Below are 15,700 nucleotides of genomic sequence, written 5' to 3' on the forward strand. Positions count from 1 at the left end.
TTATACAAGTGATAAGGCCTCTGAATTATCTTGCTCATTACTGCACTATAAAACCGATATGTATCAATGAATGTTATTGCCCAGTTGAAGAGTATTAGCAGAAATGGGATATCTATATGTTTTTAAAGACTCAATTGAGTTCCCAACCCATGCAGCTATCATAGGAATGGTGAAATATGTACCCATGGCTGTATCACATGTCTAGAGATATGAAGCCCCATAAACACAATTAATATTATATATTAATTAATATACATAATTCAATATTCATTTATTATATACAAGCCTATTATATATATATAAATTTAACAAACAAGGAAGTGCACTCACAGGATTTGCTGTAGAAAAATCTTCATTGCTTTAGTTAATGAAAAAGCAGGCTAAAGCATACATATAAACGTTTCAGTCTCAGATACAAGACTTTATAAGATAGATAGATAGATAGATATATATATATATACTGAACAAAATTATAAATGCAACACTTTTGTTTTTGTCCCCATTTTTCATGAGTTGAACTCAAAGATCTAAAACGTTTTCTATGTACACAACACAGAAGGCCTATTTCTCTCAAATATTGTTCACAAATCTGTCTAGATCTGTGTTAGTGAGAACTTTGCTGAGATAATCCATCCACCTCACATGTGTGGCATATCAAGATGCTGATTGGGCAGCACGATTATTGCACAGGTGTGCCTTAGGCTGGCCACATAAAAGGCCACTCTAAAATGTGCAGTTTTATCACACAGCACAATGCCAGAGAAGTTGCAAGTTTTGAGGGAGCGTGCAATTGGCATGTTGACTACAGGAATGTATACCAGAGCTGTTGCCCATGAATTGAATGTTAATTTCTCTACCATATGCCATCTTCAAAGGGGTTTCAGAGAATTTGGCAGTACATCCAACCGGCCTTAAAACCGCAGAACACGTGTTACCACACCAGCCCACCAGTTACCACACCAGCCCAGGACCTCCACATCCAGTAGTTTCACCTCCAAGATCATCTGAGACCAGCCACCCGGACAACTGATGCAACAATCGGTTTGCATAAGCAAAGAATTTCTGCACTAACTGTCAGAAACCATCTCAGGGAAGCTCATCTGCATGCTCGTTGTCCCTATAGGGGTCTCGACAAGACTGCAGTTCGTCGTCGTAACCGACTTGAGTGGGCAAATGCTCAAATTCAATGGCGTCTGGCACTTTGGAGAGGTGTTCTCTTCACGGAGGAATCCTGGTTTTCACTGTACAGGGCAGATGGCAGACAGCGTGCATAGCGTTGTGTGGGTGAGTGGTTTGCTGATGTCAACGTTGTGGATTGAGTGGCCCATGGTGACAGTGAGGTTATGGTATGGGCAGGTGTATGTGATGGACAATGAACCAAGGTGCATTTTATTGATGGCATTTTGAATGCACAGAGTTACCATGACGAGATCCTGAGGCCCATTGTTGTGCCATTCATCCACAACCATTACCTCATGCTGCAGCATGATAATGCATGGCCCTATGTTGCAAGGATCTGTACACAATTCTTGGAAGCTGAAAACATCCCAGTTCTTGCATGGCCAGCATACTCACCTGACATGTCTCTCATTGAGCATGTTTGGGATGCTCTGGATCGGCGTGTTCCAGCTCCTGCCAATATCCAGCAACTTCCCACAGTCATTGAAGAGGAGTGGACCAACATTCCACAGACCACAATCAACAACCTGATCAACTCTATGCGAAGGAGATGTGTTGCACTGCATGAGGCAAATAGTGGTCACACCAGATACTGACTGGTTTTTGGGACCTCCCCTCCTCCCCCTCCCCTTCCCCCCCCCCACACCAGACCCTCACAATACAGTAAAACTGCACATTTTAGAGTGGCTATTTATTGTGTTTTATTGCCAGCCTAAGTCACACCTGTGCAATAATCATGCTGTCTATTTAGCATCTTGATATGCCACACTTGTGAGGTGGATGGATTATCTCGGCAAAGGAGAAGTGCTCACTAACACAGATTTAGACAGATTTGTGAACAATATTTGAAAGAAATATGCCTTTTGAGTACATAGAAAAAGTCTTAGATCTTTGAGTTCAACTAATGAAAAATGGGGGCAAAAACCAAAGTGTTGCGTTTATAATTTTGTTCAATGTATCATCAGCCACAACATTAAAACCACCTGCCTAACATTGTGTGAAGGCATGGACTCCACAAGACCTCTGAACGTGTCATGTGGTATCTGGCAGCAGATCCTCTAAAGGGACACTTCAGATCCCTAAAGCACTTTAACTTGCTGGGGAAGAAGAGGAGAGCTTGCAAAGACAATAGACAAGAGATCTGTAGCAATTGCAAAATATTTTTGGATATATCCCAATAAATGCTTGCATCTTTTCATTTGCAGTATATCTACTAAACAGTTATTTTTATATATTTCTTTGGGCAGTGAAGTGTACATTAAGTCCTAAAAGTTGTGAAGTGGTGCCTCCAAGGGTTGGATTTTGGAATTTGGAGGCCAAGGCAACACCTTGAACTTTTTGTCATGTTCCTCAAACCATTCCTGAACATTTTTTGCAATGTGGCAGGGTGCATTATCCTGCATAAAGAGGCCGCAGCCATCAGGGAACAACATTCCAATGAATTGCTGTACATGGTCTGCAAAATTCTCATGTTTAAGTAACATCCCCATAAATACCAGGACCCAAAGTTTCCCAGCAGAACATTGCCCAGAGCATAACACTAACTCTGCCGACCTGCTTTCTTCTCATTGTGCATCCTGATGCCATCTCTTTCCCAGGTAAATGATGCACATGCACCCGGTCATCCACCCAATCTAAAAGAAAACATGATTCAACAGACCAGGCAACCTTCTTCCATTGTTCCATGCTCCAACTCTGATGCTCTCGATACCATTGAAGGTGCTTTCGGGTGGGGACAGAGGTCCTCATGGGCACTCTGACCAGTGTGAGGCTACACAGCTCAATGCGCAGGAAACTGTGATACACTGTGTGCTCTGACACCTTTCTAACATGGTCAACATTATTTTTTTCAGCAATTTGAGCTACAGTAGCTCTTGGTAGTGTGATTGGACCAGAGTGGCTAGCCTTTGCTCCCCACTTGCAGCAATGAGCCTTAGGCCCCCATGACCATAATGCTGGTTCACTGGTTGTCCTTCCCCGCACCACATTTGGTACTAACTACTGCACCCGACAAGACTTGCCATTTTGGAGATTCTCTGACCTAGCATCTAGCCATTACTATTTGGCCCTTGTCAAAGTCACTCAGATCTTTTCACTTGCCCATTTTTCCTGCTTCCAATACATAACATTTAAGAACTGACTGTTCACTTGCTGTTTAATACATCCCACCCGTTGGCAGAAGTCATTGGAATGATATAATCAATATTATTCACTTCACATGTCAGAGCTTTTAACTTTGTGGCTGATTAATATATACATATATATAATGTTCATTTATTCATTTTACAAAAAAATACATCCCAACAAATATATTAAATTGCACGTTTTCTTTATTTTTTTTTTATGTAGCCGGCTCATGGCTTTGCAGGAAGATGAAAAAACAAAAGAATGGAAGAAGCAAGACATTTGTATGGGCGATTCTACAACTTGTGCTTTTCCAGGCCTTATCAACACACACAGCAATTTTATTATATCTTTTGCAGAGAATGAAGCAGGTATGGCCTGTAAATTAGGATTCTGAAGAATGTAAAAGCTACAAGACTGATCATGATAGCCCCGAAAGGCATGGCAAATTGAAAACCAGATTAAAAAGTACAGCATAGCCTTTCTGGAAAGAGAAGAGAATTATCATATTGTGTTGTTCCTTATCCAATGCTGCTTTAAATGCTTGAGAAGGTTTTGGCAGAACTGACCTTGAAAGAATGTGAATTGACCTTGAAAGAATGTGAATTGACCTTGAAAGAATTTAAAATGGTCTTCCTGTTTTAGCTATCACACTTAGATCTGTGGCACCAGCTACTAGAATCATGGAAATCTATCAATACTCATTTAGAATGAGGGCAGTATATTTTATGGAACTGACAACCTACAAAAGTAGCTGATGTGGATTCCAATCATAAAGTTATGTTCTAGATGAGTGAGGACATTTATGACACAATATTTACATGGAATTTTTTTTTTTTTATTAAAAACCAAAGAAAAACAAGTTACCTGCGCTCTCTCCTTAATCCCTATGTATATTTATACAAACGGAGGTCATTTAGTTACTCTAATGGCCATTGGAGGGAATGCCCGCTTGCCAACGTCAAGACAGACCCCCTAAGCGGGTCCTAACACTGACCCTTCAGCTTGCTTCCTTGAGCTTCTGGCAAAGATATCTCTAAAGAGACAGAGGGGTATTTTTCATATACACCCCTATATATTTATTAACCCTTAATAGGGAACACATGGGATGGGCGGCAGCATTGTAACAAAGCTGTGTGAATTTTTAAAAAAAAAATTGTATTACCTATTCATTTTCCTATCATCAAACCTTAAATGGCCAAAGAAGAGGTTTTTATTTGCATTTACTGGCATAAACACAAACAGGAATATCTTATATTATTATATACATGATAAGACAACATTTTTTTTACAGCTGCAGTTATTATATCCTAAAGCAATGACAGGTGGCAAAGTTTAAAGGTGGTGGGATGCTAGACTCTACTCTATAGACACACGCACACACACACACATTTTCAAATTCCCAAAAAAGTAAAGTTAATTTTACATTATTTTGCCCATATTTGTGGACTATCTGCACATTTTAGAGTTGCCTTTTATTGTGGCCAGCCTAATGCACACCTTTGCAATAATCATGCTGTCTAATCATCATCTTGACATGCCACACCTGTGAGGTGGATGGATTATCTCGGCAAAGGAGAAGTGCGCACTAACACAGATTTAGACAGATTTGTGAACAATATTTGAGAGAAATAGGCCTTTTGTGTACATAGAAAAAGTGTTAGATCTTTAAGTTCAGCTCATGAAAAATGGGGGGAAAAACAAAAGTGTTGCGTTTATAATTTTGTTCAGTGTATTACCCCTTTAATTATTATAGATCATTTTAGAGGAGGAGCTTTATGACACTGTAATTATGAGAAGCTGAATGGCTGCTGAAATACTTTATCTTATGTTAATTTCAATTTCTTATTTTGTGTCAAGGTGAACTGTTTTTCTTGTCCACATCCCAGCCAAGTTCACTGGACCCACGAGGAACAATATACAAACTTGTAGATCCTTCAAGGTTAGTTATTTATAAACTGAGTACTTTGTAAATCCTACTTATTTTAGTTAGGGCTATGTTGTGCCTAATCATTAAATTCATGAAGCACCAATATCCAAAAAGTAATAATCAATCACCTAATAAGGCTTATAACGATACTGGCGGGCACACAACCCACTTCGGAATGAGTATATTGAGCTATAGGAAACAGAAATCACACAGAGACCATGTTGCAGATAATAATTCACATCACACTTTATTGTCCATAAAGGGACCCAAGACAAAGTAAGCTTAATTCTCATTAAGTAGTTGCATGCATTTACATCAAAACAGCTTAGTATCTAGATATATCAACTTAAGTATACATCACCATTTAGAGGGGGCTTGGTTACGTCCTCGCTGCACGACCGGGGGAACTCAGACAGTCAGGCTTGGAGGGACCCTCTCTGGGAACAGCAGAGACCAGCAACACGCGTCCGCATTACAGGTGGGTAGTTCTCCAAGTGAGTGCCAAGTTTCCCCGTCTTTTATACTTTTTACCAAGTTTGTATTTCTTATCAGTGCAGCCCAGCATGTATCTTGTCACGCACGTTAGGTAGTCAGTACGGTTGATCAGGCCGGTCATGACCCCCAAGGCCCATGCCAGACACATGCGGCATCTTATCTATCTATGTCCCTACTCTTTATCTTTCTAGTACCAAGTCCCTCTCTTACACACAAGGGCCTTTTTGGATATTGGCCAGACACGCTATGGAATATTTTATGCAATGTCATCTTACACAGTCTAAGTATTTTATGCAATGTCAGCTTAGTTGAATTTCTTAGTGCGACACAGTTACAGACAAGTGCCATCTTAACTATCTATAATAGATTAATTTGCTCATTAGTGATCAATCAATCATACCTAATTAGTTAATTGGAATTTTATCACAATTATCACATTCCATCCCTTGATCACTCAGTGAGCAAAACCTCACACATTTACGCATGCCATTCAGGTTATCAGCAGGGGGCAAGCCCATTAACCCACTGATCCCCATATTGTTCCATTCACACCTGGAACCAATTCATGCACTAAAGCTCTCCGAGTCGAGGGTCACCCGTAGGACATGCCTCTTCCCGCTTAACATTCTCTATCTCTAAACAACATTTATCACACTTCTAACATTTGCTTTTTAAATGTAGTTACTCTTTGAATGCAGCAAATAACAATTTTGTAGCATAGATAAATACAGAGTATAATAAAAACACACCACACAATTCCCTTTAATATTTTCATCCCAAGTCCTCCTATCCATGATCCTATACCAAATGTCCAGTCAAAGTCTTGTGTAGCATTAGCTAGCCAGTGTTCCAAGTCATCTGTGGTCAGTGGTTTTCTAAAGCGTTTCTGTATCTCTTCTAAGTGATGAAGCTCATGTTTAACTTTCCCTGATTTATCTTCTATCCACACACAACATGCTTTGCCTCCTATTCTTTTGCATACCCCCCCCTCTGCTGCAAGCAAATAATCTAAGGCTATTCTATTTTGCAAAGCTACCTGTCTAATCTGTTCTTGCTCATAAGTAAGTAAGCTAATAGCAAGTCCTGTGCTATTAAAGGCATCATCAAGGGAATCAATTAAAAGGTTTAAATTAGTTATCATCATTCCCACCCCCACCATTGGAAAAAGAGAGACCCAAAACTGTGCGTTTCTATCCATTTTAAACCCTGATAACCCGGTGTCTCGTTTCCTCCAATGATGATGGGCGCTTTCAGGTAAAGTTTTAGTAGGGTAAATGGCGGGCATCACCATTCCCAAGGTACAATCAATTTGCATTTTACATGGGAGTTTTTTATAAGCCCATCTCCCACAGAGCCAATAGAATCCTTTTGAAAGGATAGGGTGATTTATACAACTTACATCAGAACGTTTAAAGGTAAAATAAGTGCTAAACACTCCTGTTCCTACTATTCTATGCCACCATCGACTAAATGTCACTGCCTCACCTTCTCCTAAGACATATTTCCATCTGTCCTCTGTTCTTTTCTCTTCATTTTCTGTCCCATTAAAATAGTCAAAACTCCATCCTGTGTAATAAGGAGATAATGCCATGGTATTTACATAACTGCCAGGTCTGTTACTTATCTGGTAGTTACGGTCAGTGTAGTATTGTTGATAAACATTAATAGTCACTATCTCTTCTCGGTCGTCAGGGAATTCCCATTCCCCCATGCGCAGCTTAACTGCACCTGGCCTGTTTGTCGTATCTTCACTTAAGAAGATCTTGGGGGTCTCACTTGTGTCGTTTCTCACTAGAAAGTAAAAACCCACGTTATGTCGAATGATATACAACAAGTCTTTCTTCGTCAATATTTTAGGGAAGTAGGGGTACCCTTTGTCATGAGCATGTGGAGTATGGCCACACACCCAACATGGTTCACATAAATTCAAGCTCTTATATACATTAGCTGCTGCCTTAACAAAATGATTGTGTTCTTCCCAAGGAGAGGGGTGTCTGTCTGATTTAGTGGTGTCAGAACAAGTTGTCACAGAAGTCCTTTGAATTTTTAAAAGCAAATACCAAAAGGTATCAGGGGTGCTGTTAGTGCAGCAGTAGGTTGCACCACTATTCTCTATAACAGTGTATGTCCGCTTTGTGCTTTGCTCATTTGCGTAACCCACCCAATATTGGGTAAGTTCCTCTGAAGTAATATTAAAGTCAACATGTGTATATAGTATATGGCAGCCAAAGGGTGTTGTAGATTCTAACGTTAACATATCAAATGATCCGTGCGGCAGCTTAATATAGTTCATCTTCTCAGTGTCGTTGTGGCTGAAATAGCCTTCTCCATACAGGCTTGCCCTCATGTTTGGACAGTCATAAGTCCGGCAGGTTACTCGCATCTCGATCTCTTTCCACTTCATTTCTGCGGAATCACTCCGGTCCCAACCTCCAATCTCGTTGTTGGTATCTGATTCGACCAAAAGGGGTAGAGTAAGCGCAACCATCACAATAACAGCCGGACCAATGAGCTTTGCCTGTAAAGATATGACTCATCTTATTCTCTCAAATAACATTTGCCCGAGGGCACGTATTCCCATTTGTCTTGTCCTGACTTGGAGAGTATCACAGTGTTGTCAAGGATGTCAATACCAATTATGTATTCAGGTATGGGGACAATTAAAACTGAATACTTCTTTTTGGGCAACTGTCCAATTTTCAGTTCTACCCAGGTCTGGACTGCTTCTGTCCTTTTACCTCCCAGACCTGTGATCACATAGGGTGATCCAGAAAATTTCTTAGGGTTACCATAAATTAAGGTGGCTTCGGCTCCAGTGTCCACAAGGGCAGTAACCCTTTCAACATTTTTATGTTTCCAGTGAATTTCTATATTTACATGGGGTCTGTGGTCTTTTACTGAAAAGTCAATCACTGGAGCCTGCCTCACTAGTCAATCCTTTTGGTCAGAGTCAGTCACCTCCAGGTCTCCCAGGTCTCCTAACAGGTTTCCCAGGTCTCCCAGGTCTGGCAAGTCTTTGGGTGCCTCAGGCACCTCCCTGTGTGCTGTACCCAATTGTCGGTGTGCATACGCATCAAGTGCTTTAAGGAGCTCGTAATGTGCCATTTCCTGCGGCAAGTTGGGGTATATTAGGCGCGATGTGGGAGGGGGTGCACTATTTACTTTTCTCTCCTGCCTCTCCCCTCCTGCCTCTAGCCTTGCCAACCAGTCCTGTGCCTGTTTACTGAGTTCGCCTAGTCTTTTGAAATTCTTTTCCAATTCCTCCCCCAGCTTACCTGGCAGGCTAGCTATCTCTCCTACCTCTGGTAAAAGGGGTGCGGTGGGGATCAAAGCGGGTAGCTTTGGTGGTTCCTGCACCGGAGAAAGGGATGGGGCTTTGTCGGGCCATCCCCAAGGATTTTGGGCACCTGTCTGTAGGTTATTTACCTTAACTCCTTTCTTGTGAAGTCCTTTCTGCTTGTACAACCTCCAGAGTGTAGGGGTATCTTTCCCATCAATCTGCTCTCTACTTACCCCTTCTTTGAGGAGAGCCATGAACATTTCTTTTCTACTTACCCTGTTTTCATTGTGTCCCTCGTTTGGGGTCCCAGACGGTCTGAACGTCGGTGGTCCTGATCTGAAGGAACCTCCCTCGCCAGGATTCTTGGGAGTCTGGGTCTTGGGGGCCCAGTCTCCCAATTCCCCCAATTGCATAATGGCTTCAGTAACCAATTGCAATGAGTTTCCTGTTTGATTTATAAGCAGTGTCATTATTACCTGCTTATATGCTGGAGGGGCGGTCTTTATAATCTTATTTCTCATTTGAACTGTCACAGGCATTTCCATCAGTCTATCCAGCTGTTGGGAATTCTGGATAGCCTGTCTGACCATCTCCTGTTTCAGTTTCCTTACTGCATCTGTCAGCCCGTACCAAGGTTTGTCATTATCTGGCCAGTCACTGACAGATGGATACCTCAGTTTTAACCCTATCTGGACAAGCTCAAGGAGGGTGAGTGAAGCCGGATTCCCCTCTATGGCAGGGGGTCCGTTTAATAGCATCCTCCTGACATTCTCATCCTCTGAGATAGTGGCTAACTTTGGCAAGTCCATGGCATCAAGATTGATGCCTCCCGCCCCTGTCTCGGCTAGTCTCACAACCCACTCATCCAGTGGTTCCTTTGGCCGCTGCCTGAAGGTTGAAAGAATGTCAGCCATCTCCTGTTGAGTATAGTCTTCCATGGAGGTCTTGCTAATTTGCCCCAGGTCAGTGTACTCCAATTTTCTTCTGACCACAGGCAAAGCATTTACTCCACCAGACTCATCATCTGAACTCCAGATGTTGCCATCCCAAGTGTCAGGATCCCAATTGGATCCTACCTGAGCCAAGCACACCTGCATCTTCCTCTTGCTAATCTTACGAGTTCCAACCTTACCCTTAGCCTTGGTCACATTCATTACAGATTTTTGCAATAACATTTCATACAAACGCTTTTCTTTTTCCATAAGACATTTAGCTTTGTGTGTTTGTCTATAGGCATTCAGTATTACCCAACCTCTTTTCTGCCACTTATCTTTTGGGATTCTTGTCAGGCAATCAAGAAGGTTAGTAGGCATGTCAATTTCACTTTTTTCACAGTCATTGTTACCCTTGCCAGCTGAACGGGCCCATTCACTGGCAATCACCGCATATGGCTCATCCTCCCATCCGGGAATGATGGCATCATCACCTTGTTTCTTATTCTTTTTAAACATTGTGCAAAGTCCCTATGATTGATTTAGAATATACTTGCACTCCTTGGGGGATGTGTGTACTATGTGTTTTAGTTAATTTCACTTGAATATGTACTAATCCAGACACCTAGTGTCTGGCTTATTGTTTTATGCTTCACTCAAGCCTGCCCAAATGACTAATTTGGCTGCAGGTTTGCGCTTCCCGACCACACTGGCTTTCTACACACTCTGTAAAGTGCATAGGGGCGTCTATGGATCGAGCCAACAGTCTCGCACTTTCAGGAACAGCCGTTTCATTCACTTCCTTAGTCAGCACTGGCTTCCAGCACCTGTTAAGGCGCGTAGGGGCACTTGTTAACTGACCAAGCACAATCACCCATTCGTGTCAGAATCACCCCAAACAATCTCGTGGTTTTGGTGACCTTATCTCAATACCTGGTATTGAGCTTATTAAATTAGCAGCAATTCAGCCTCATCCAGGACGCTAGCCTGTTTGAGGGTATCTCTCCCCAGCGGCACTGGCGTTCTACACACCGTTAAGATGTATAGGGGCGTCTACCAACTGAGCACAACTTGCATTCTTCAATCAATCTTCTGAAACACTCCTCAATCTTGTTAGATCGAGCATTCACTCACCAATTTTGCTCTTGCAAAGTCATGCAAACATTTTCAGGTTTACACAATGTTCAAAAGAAACTTTAGAAACTGTAGTGTTTGTTTCCTAAACTTAAAATCTCTATAACATATTTTACTGCAACGCACGGAAGAAACTGACAGCTTGCAAATGTCTTTTCTTTCCTCCGTGACGCAGCAAAAATTAAACCTTATACAATGTTAGTTTCACTTTAACTGTCCTTACAATTCGCCTAAGCAGTCCTAACAATTTCTAACCACAATATCCTTATCTACATACACAGTTCTAACAAGTCCTAAACACAATTTTCTTATCTTACGCAAACAGTTCCAGCAAATTCTAAACAAAACAGTTCTAACAAATTCTAACAACTTTTCAAAACTATTTTCAAAAATTGATTTCAAGTTTCCTAGCCCAATTAATACTCATCCTGCCGACTACGCCAAAATGTTGTGCCTAATCATTAAATTCATGAAGCACCAATATCCAAAAAGTAATAATCAATCACCTAATAAGGCTTATAACGATACTGGCGGGCACACAACCCACTTCGGAATGAGTATATTGAGCTATAGGAAACAGAAATCACACAGAGACCATGTTGCAGATAATAATTCACATCACACTTTATTGTCCATAAAGGGACCCAAGACAAAGTAAGCTTAATTCTCATTAAGTAGTTGCATGCATTTACATCAAAACAGCTTAGTATCTAGATATATCAACTTAAGTATACATCACCATTTAGAGGGGGCTTGGTTACGTCCTCGCTGCACGACCGGGGGAACTCAGACAGTCAGGCTTGGAGGGACCCTCTCTGGGAACAGCAGAGACCAGCAACACGCGTCCGCATTACAGGTGGGTAGTTCTCCAAGTGAGTGCCAAGTTTCCCCGTCTTTTATACTTTTTACCAAGTTTGTATTTCTTATCAGTGCAGCCCAGCATGTATCTTGTCACGCACGTTAGGTAGTCAGTACGGTTGATCAGGCCGGTCATGACCCCCAAGGCCCATGCCAGACACATGCGGCATCTTATCTATCTATGTCCCTACTCTTTATCTTTCTAGTACCAAGTCCCTCTCTTACACACAAGGGCCTTTTTGGATATTGGCCAGACACGCTATGGAATATTTTATGCAATGTCATCTTACACAGTCTAAGTATTTTATGCAATGTCAGCTTAGTTGAATTTCTTAGTGCGACACAGTTACAGACAAGTGCCATCTTAACTATCTATAATAGATTAATTTGCTCATTAGTGATCAATCAATCATACCTAATTAGTTAATTGGAATTTTATCACAATTATCACAGGCTAGATTTGCATCTGTCTTATGCCAGCACTCCTAACACCACACCTGGGTGCAGGTTCCCAATACATCCTCCCGAACTTTCAAATTATATAATAGAAAGTACTAATGGAGCTGCAACTTCAAGTAGTTTGCAAATGGATATCTTTTATTTACCATATTAGTGGGTTTGGCAATGTTTTGATCCACATCCAGGCACTTTGTCAATCCAAGCCAAGGCTTGACAAAGACCCTGTTTTTTTTGGGTCGAAACGTTGTTGAGTCCTATCGAGTGGTGAAATAAAGATTTCCATCTGCAAACTACTTGGTGGTGTGGCTCCATTATTACTTCCAATTCTATCTGTCTTAGGTCAGCGCCCAGTTAACCAAAGTTTTGAGGGAAATCACACTCCCAAGCAGAAGGTTTTAATCACATTTACTGATATTAATTCAGCCCCAACTCTGTTGCCGGTATTTTTCTGCAAGAAGGGAGAGAGACTTTGTCAGCTTTTTATTATTATGTTTTGTGCTTTAGAATTAATGATTAATAGTGAGCGAAAAATTATGTTAAACCTGTAAATGCATTCATCATCTTTCAGTCTGTCTATATAGTGTACAAACGCTGTAAAGTTATATTTGTTGATAAATCTGCTCCTTGATCTGTGACCCTCAGTAAAACAAATCTCGGTTTTCAGAATTGATCATCTACTTTTTACATTTTATCTGTACAGTTTGTTCTCTTTGTGATCAATTTGCAGAAGAGCTCCACCTGGAAAGTGTCAATTCAAACCTATTCCAGTGAAAGTAGAATCTAAGCTCCTTCCATTTGTTCCACAAGAAAGTAAGTATTCTTCTTGAGTATATTACCTATGATATCAATTTTTACACTTAGGAGGAAATTCAGCCTATTACAGCTTATGGAAAAAATTTAAGCAAAAAAATTACCAAACAATATAAAACAAGCAAAGCATAAAAAGTGACCAAATAATACCATTTAATCCAAGGTAGAAGAAAAAGATCCAGACACTTCAAATATCATCGAGGTACATTTATTTAGAGCAAAGTATTCCAGCGATGTTTCAACCCTATACTGCATCTTTGGGTTTTTTGACAAATACACAATGTAGGGTCGAAACGTTGCTGGGATACTTTGTTCTAAATAAGTGTGCTTCACTGAGCTTTGAAGTGCCTGGACCTGTTTCTTCTACCCTGGATTAACCAGTTTGGGGTTTTGTGCTAGCCCCTGGCCTGGTTGCACCCAATTTTTGCTCAAATGAAATGAGTGCAGTTCCTTTTGAATTTTGTTTGTATCCAAGTAATACAACTTGACCAAGCAATATAATTTTAATTTCCTTCTTTATGTAATTCAAATTCTACTCTTAAGTAACATGGTGGTGATGAGTGGGCAGGAAAGACTGAGCGGGTAGTCATGAAAAAAGAAAAAAAAAAGAAAAAAAGAAAAGCAGACAAAGGGTTTAGGGTTTTAAGAGTGAATTTGAATGCTTTAAATTGTAAGCGTGTTTCGGCAGGGTGCTCGATAATCTCTAGTTTCCTGTAACATTTGTAATAGGTTTTATCTTATTGGCTGTTATAGTCTTACATAATAATTAAAGTGAGATGCTTGAAAAGAAAGAGGCATTGCAGATGGAATACAAGTTGCTGAGTGGGAGACAGGACACTGGAAGAGGAGCTGGGATAAGAGACATGTGGCATGGTAAAATAATAGTGGAAAGAAGTTGGAATGGGAAAATGTAACAAAGAAATGGGAACTGAAGTTAGAGCATTTCAGAAAAAGAGGGGACTTATTGAATATTAGCTGAAATTATAGAGGTAAAAAAACAGGAATACAAGCTGGGATCAGATAATTTTCGGAATTTGTAGTAGAGGTTTGACGATGGTGAGGGCTACCATAGAAGAATAAAAGCTGGAGTGATAAATTAGACTGGGTGGTGGTAATAAATACTTACCAAATTGCTCAGCTGTCTGTGTGTACATATTCCTATCAATATGAAAAATTTAAAATTTAAATAAGGAAGACTTCACACTTTTGAAGTCAACTTCGCAAGATATAAAATTGCAGTACAATTACAAGAAAACAAATAAGTGCATACAGCAATAACATTTATATAGCAAGTTGTTGTAAAGATATAAATTGCTTGAACTATACTTTTTTTTTATATATATTCTTATATTCTCTTTTTATACTGTCCTTATATATGCTAAATTAAGCTGTTGAACCAAACTATTTGTATAGCAAAGAAATTTAGCAGATCTAGAGCTAGATTATTTAGGTCTTTTTTGATGATATATCATTTTAATTTCAATTTTCTTTTTCATGATTTCAGGAACGGTCATTGAAATTCTCAGTAAAAAAATTACACCATCCAAGATTATACCAAAATCCACCATAGCTTCAACAACTACATTGATGCCCAGAACCTCTAAACCATCCAAGCAAAAACCCAAGACATTACCAAAATCTTCTAAAACTAAAACTAAATCTTCATTACTGAAAACTGCTACAAAAAAAACCACGACTACTAAAAAACCTAAGCCACCACCTAAGATATTGAAATCCTCTACAAAGAAACCAACGACTACTAAGAAACCCAAACCACCACCTAAGATACTACTAAAATCCCCTAAAACTGCAATCAAATCAATAAAGGTTAAGCCTACAAAGAAGCCCTCACCGACTACTCATGCAAAAATGCAAATTACTTCACCTGGTTATTTAAAAACAAAGAATTACATCTTAAAGTCAAAAGCAAAACAAACCAACCTCAAGGACACAGTCAAGAAGACAGCTGAAGAACTGCCATTCAAATCTGCATTAAAGGAAAAGAAGAAAGACAAAATACCAAAGTTGAAGAAGGTGACCTCCACAGCCTCTACCTCTACCATAAAAAACAAAACAAAACAGATTCCATGAAATAAAATAAAACAGATTTTAAGTAAAGGAAAAACACAGGAGGACATAGAGAAAAAGCAAACACAAAACCTACTCTAGAATTATTTAGAAGTCTTTCATTTTTTTGAAAAGTGTAGAACTTTTTTTGTGTAAAAATATTGAATTTCCAGTTATTGCAAGGAATCATCATAAACTAGAGTAAATGTCCACATAAAAAAATGGACAAATTGACTGATGATTCTCGCTCTGCTTCTTGTGATACCATACAATTCTCGTAATACCTCTGCTACCCAATGGCGATAAACATTAATGGACAGTGTAATAAAATACATATAGTAAATTCTTACACATTGAATGAAGAAGTGAGCCTTAGAGACCAAATTAAGTACTTTTACTTCTTCTCATGCAAGATTTACAAAAAAAAATCTT

At 39.9% G+C, this 15,700-nt stretch overlaps 1 protein-coding gene across 1 annotated transcript in view; it reads left to right on the plus strand.

The window, feature by feature from the left end:
* HHIPL2 (HHIP like 2) overlaps positions 1 to 15,468 on the plus strand; it is a 47,185-nt gene extending 31,717 nt beyond the window's left edge. The window contains exons 7-11 of the mRNA XM_063441868.1: positions 3,529 to 3,674; positions 5,164 to 5,245; positions 13,119 to 13,201; positions 14,706 to 15,235; positions 15,442 to 15,468. Coding sequence (XP_063297938.1) covers positions 3,529 to 3,674; positions 5,164 to 5,245; positions 13,119 to 13,201; positions 14,706 to 15,235; positions 15,442 to 15,468 — 868 coding nt within the window. The remainder of the gene's footprint in view (positions 1 to 3,528; positions 3,675 to 5,163; positions 5,246 to 13,118; positions 13,202 to 14,705; positions 15,236 to 15,441) is intronic.
* Positions 15,469 to 15,700: the final 232 nt, after the last annotated feature.

The sequence above is a fragment of the Pelobates fuscus genome, chromosome 2, assembly GCF_036172605.1.
Source record: "Pelobates fuscus isolate aPelFus1 chromosome 2, aPelFus1.pri, whole genome shotgun sequence".
Lineage (NCBI taxonomy): Eukaryota > Metazoa > Chordata > Amphibia > Anura > Pelobatidae > Pelobates > Pelobates fuscus.